Source organism: Triticum aestivum, chromosome 2D (genome assembly GCF_018294505.1).
Source record: "Triticum aestivum cultivar Chinese Spring chromosome 2D, IWGSC CS RefSeq v2.1, whole genome shotgun sequence".
NCBI classification, from domain to species: Eukaryota; Viridiplantae; Streptophyta; class Magnoliopsida; order Poales; family Poaceae; genus Triticum; species Triticum aestivum.
The window spans coordinates 647,683,438-647,687,396 of record NC_057799.1 but is presented as its reverse complement, the minus strand read 5'-3'; the positions used below and the strand labels follow the sequence as shown (position 1 = coordinate 647,687,396).

General features: G+C 48.7%; 1 protein-coding gene across 1 annotated transcript; it reads right to left on the bottom strand.

The window, feature by feature from the left end:
• Nucleotides 1–1,383: 1,383 nt before the first annotated feature.
• Nucleotides 1,384–2,712, bottom strand: LOC123055355 (cationic peroxidase SPC4). Its single transcript, XM_044479351.1, has one exon. The coding sequence runs from the start codon at nucleotides 2,626–2,628 to the stop codon at nucleotides 1,603–1,605; it is 1,026 nt and encodes a 341-aa protein (XP_044335286.1). The 5' UTR covers nucleotides 2,629–2,712; the 3' UTR covers nucleotides 1,384–1,602.
• Nucleotides 2,713–3,959: the final 1,247 nt, after the last annotated feature.

Sequence of the window (3,959 nt, the reverse complement as noted above, 5' to 3'; positions counted from 1 at the left end):
CGCCCGAGGGGGGCGCGCGAGCGGACAAGGCGGGGGAGGGGGAGGGGAGGGGGGCGCGACGCGCGCGGCCGCGCGGCCGGTGGCCGGAGGTGGCGGGAAGGGAAGGGGGGCCGGCGGCGGCGGGGAGGAGTGGGGGAGGAACCCTAGTCGCCTGGGGGAGCGGAAGGAAGGGGTTCTCGAATGAGGGGTAGGGTCGCAACCCATGATTCAAAAATTGACTAACCCAAACTCGAAAAGTCAGTCGACTGAAATCTAGCTAAACTGCTATTCTGTAGGACGGAGCAGCTCTCTTCTGTTGAGATACCACTGTCGTATATGTATCTCAATTGGGTTGGATCAAGCCTCAAGGCTCTGACTGACTGACATGTCCATCTCTATTGTTTTTGTCGACGTACGGGCATCCATGTAGCTTATTGTACCACTCGCTCTGTCCCATATTAATTGACGCTAAAACGGAGACAGAGTAGCTACACACTACGCTTATCAGGGATAAATACGTAATACTATGTATATTCAGCTGTGAAGGCGACGTGCACCACTTGCACAAGACCAGCTACCTTATCTTTGGCCAAGGTAAACAATCGATCAGGACCCAATGCTAGACACAACCATGGTTTCTTGGGATGTTAAGACTCCATGTGCGTTCTTAATTAATTAAGGCTAAATCAATCTAAATTTGCTTTTGGAGGTCGAGCTCCGTGAAGGCCTCCGTTTGCAATTTTCAAAAATCATCAAAATTTATATTTTGGTACAGGTCGTATTTCATCCTGAATTTTTACACACATATATATTTCATCCTTGTATACTTGCATATTTTTTCAGATTTTTTTGAAATCTGGAAATTTGTTTTTTTTTTCAAAAATTCGGGGCTCCATGCCAAAACACTTCACTCTAAAGAAACTTCTTTTTTCACTTCGGAAATTAATATAGTAGTAGTACAATTAATTTTAGTCTAAGTGCACTTTTCTAGAAAAAACACTAGTATTTATCTAAGAATCGAGAGAGCGTAATCTTTTCACATGGGTTTTCAATTTCACTTAAGGAAACCGTGTTGCTAAATCGACTGAGACTTAGTTAAGTGTCAGCCGATGTTATAGTTGTGAGATCTTGCATGGAAATTCATGCAAAAATTTCTTTTAGTTTTTTCTTTTTCTTTCTTACAAGCTACTATGTCACTTGATTGAGACTTTGTTAAGTCTCAGCCCACTGAGACCTAGCCACACTCGTAGAGAAAAGTTTGGACTTCGTAGAAGTATGCCAAATATCAGGAACTGTTTCGAATTTTCATCTATTTAAACCTGCTTATTTTAGTGAATCTTGTCCTAATTTGAAATTGATTTGAAACTAGTTTGAATCTGGTCCAAAAATTTGAGGTTACAAATATTTCGGCACAAGTCGAGTGAAATTTCATTGAAATGTTGACCTTGAGCAAGCAAGCACTCAGTGACTGAGCGACTACTGATGAAGTCTCTTATTACACACTACAGAGCCAAAGCAGCAACAACACACGCGAGCAGAGATTAACAGCTGAGATACACGAAGCCATGCACGTGCATGCTATCTAGCGGACGGCCAGCAAACGCACACACACTAATCGACGGATCAGACAGAAGCAGCGAATCCCTCCTCGTCACCGGCGTCGACGACGGTGTCGATGGCGCGCGGGGCGTTGGGGCTGAAGCAGCTGCGGCGGATCTCGCCCACGTTCCCGCCGGGCCTCGGCGCGGCGGCGAGCTTGGCCATGGACTTGGCGAACTGCGCGAAGAAAGCGTCCTTGCTCTGCGCGAACTGCCTGACGATGGGTGCCGTGGTGCGGTCCTTGATGAGCGCCATGTCGGAGGTGAACACGCCCTGGCTGTTCACCAGCGCCTTGTAGTAGCCGTTGTCGAACAGATCCGGCGTCACCACGTCCAGGTTCTGCAGCCGGCTCGGGGCCGCGCTACAGTTGGCCGCCAGCCTCCGGGAGAAGGCGTCGTCCATGCGCTGAGCCCGGTCGCGGAAGAACTGGCAGCCCGTCCTGCCGACGGTGTGGGCGCCGGAGAGCGCCACCAGGTCGGCCAGGTCGCGGAGGCCCTTGGCGCTGAAGGCGCGCGCGAGGGCGGAGACGCTGGAGGTGGCCGGCGACGGGAGGGCGTTGACGGCGTTCTCTGACGCCGGGGCGAGGCTGTCGAACTGGCCCTGGGGCACGGTGTAGTTGGGCCCGCCGGAGAGCACGACGGCGTCGCGGGTGGCGAGCGCCGAGATGTCTGCGCAGGACACGGTGGCGCCGCACGCCGCGTGCACCTTGGCGCGGATGTCCTCGACCAGCTGCAGCGCCCGCGGCTGCAGCGTGGCGTTGGGCACCATGGCCTGCTCCGTGCCGCTGCCCTTGAGGTACACGGACGCGTCGCAGCCCTGCGGGAAGCAGTCGTGGAAGAAGATGCGGAGGAGGCCGGCGGCGAGCGCCACCTCGCGCTGGAGCGCCGCCTGCACGGAGGACAGCACGATGCTCTCCAGCTGCGGGCACGTCGCCGAGTGGAAGCCGGCTCCGTCCAGAGGGGCGGACAGGGCCGGGGAGACCAGCACGGCGACGGTCACGAAGGCCAGAACCACCGTGCCGGCACCGTTGCTGCTGCTCGCCATCGCCATAGTTGGTGAAGTGCGGTGGGTGTGGACACAGTGTGGAGTAAGCTAGCTAGCTAAGGCTAGGCGTGTGGCTTGCTCAAGTCTAGCGAAATGGCCGTTATTTATAAGCTAAACGGGAAACAACCAAGTGGAGATATTTGTCCAATTAATCCTAGCATGGATCACACCAAGAATACTGAAAGGGAGTCAAAGATGGCAAAATTGACAAATTTGATCTCAGAGGAAAAGTATTTCACAAACTAAACTGTTTTTGAAAGTATTTCACACCAAGAGTACTCAAAGGAAGTCAAAGATAAGCATGACAATGAGATGTACGTAGGACATAATAGTTGGGCTTCCTTTCCTTTCTTTAAAGAGGGCTCTGCTCTAGTGTGTTGAAGATTCAAATTTGTTAAATGCAAACAATTCAGGATAAAAAAAACGTGTTTGTAGCATTTTCGCTAGCTGTCGGCAACGTCGAAAAGCAATATTGAATATTGCGATGGTGTAATTTTTAAGTCTGTTCTTCATTTCTGAACAACTTATATATGCCACTGCATATATTGTACTCCCACCGTTTGATAATGTAGTGCATATAGATTTTTTTAAAAGTCAAACTTTACATGCTTTGACCAAGTTTATAGAGGAACTATTTATATCTACAAAACCAAGTATATAAAATGTGAAACTACTCTTATAATGATGAATTTAATGGGATATGCTGATCATTCTAGATGTAAATGTTTTTCTCCAAAAGCTTGGTCAAAGTTTGCGAGGTTTGATTTTTCAAAAAATGTATATACACTACATTATGGAATGGAAGGAGTATTGATATGTGGGCTGGTACGTGTCTTTAAAGATAATTTTCATATTCTCCACGACATACTAAAATCTGAACTCTCCCTGCTTGACCAGTTGGTGCAGCCGACACTTAACATGCCAATATATTCGTTGTAGTAATCTAGATTGGCACGCGTCTCTCAAGAAGGTTGCTAAAGTCCTTTGTTAAATGATAATATTCTCCACTCTGTACTGAAATCTCATGATATACAGTGGTTTTTGTCCCAACTCGTACATATGTACGCTGGTCAAACTACACAGTCATTGCATTGCAAGTGGGAGAGGGCACGCCTTCACACTTGTTTGGAGAAAAAAAAAAGATGAGCCACGTAGGCATCGATCTGATTGAAGAAATTGGCGAATATGCCATGATTCCGGCCGGGGTTCTTGCTGAAAATGAACAACTCTAGCCCTTTTCTAAAACTACACAAAATGAACCTCGTTTTTTCATAAACTGCCCATTTTTGACTTTCAGGGCTAGAGCACCATGCTAGATAGCATGACGCCCTAGCCCA

Coding starts and splice junctions, on each gene's coding strand:
- LOC123055355 (XM_044479351.1), bottom strand. CDS start 2,628: ATGGCGATGGCGAGCAGCAGCAACGGTGCCGGCACGGTGGTTCTGGCC.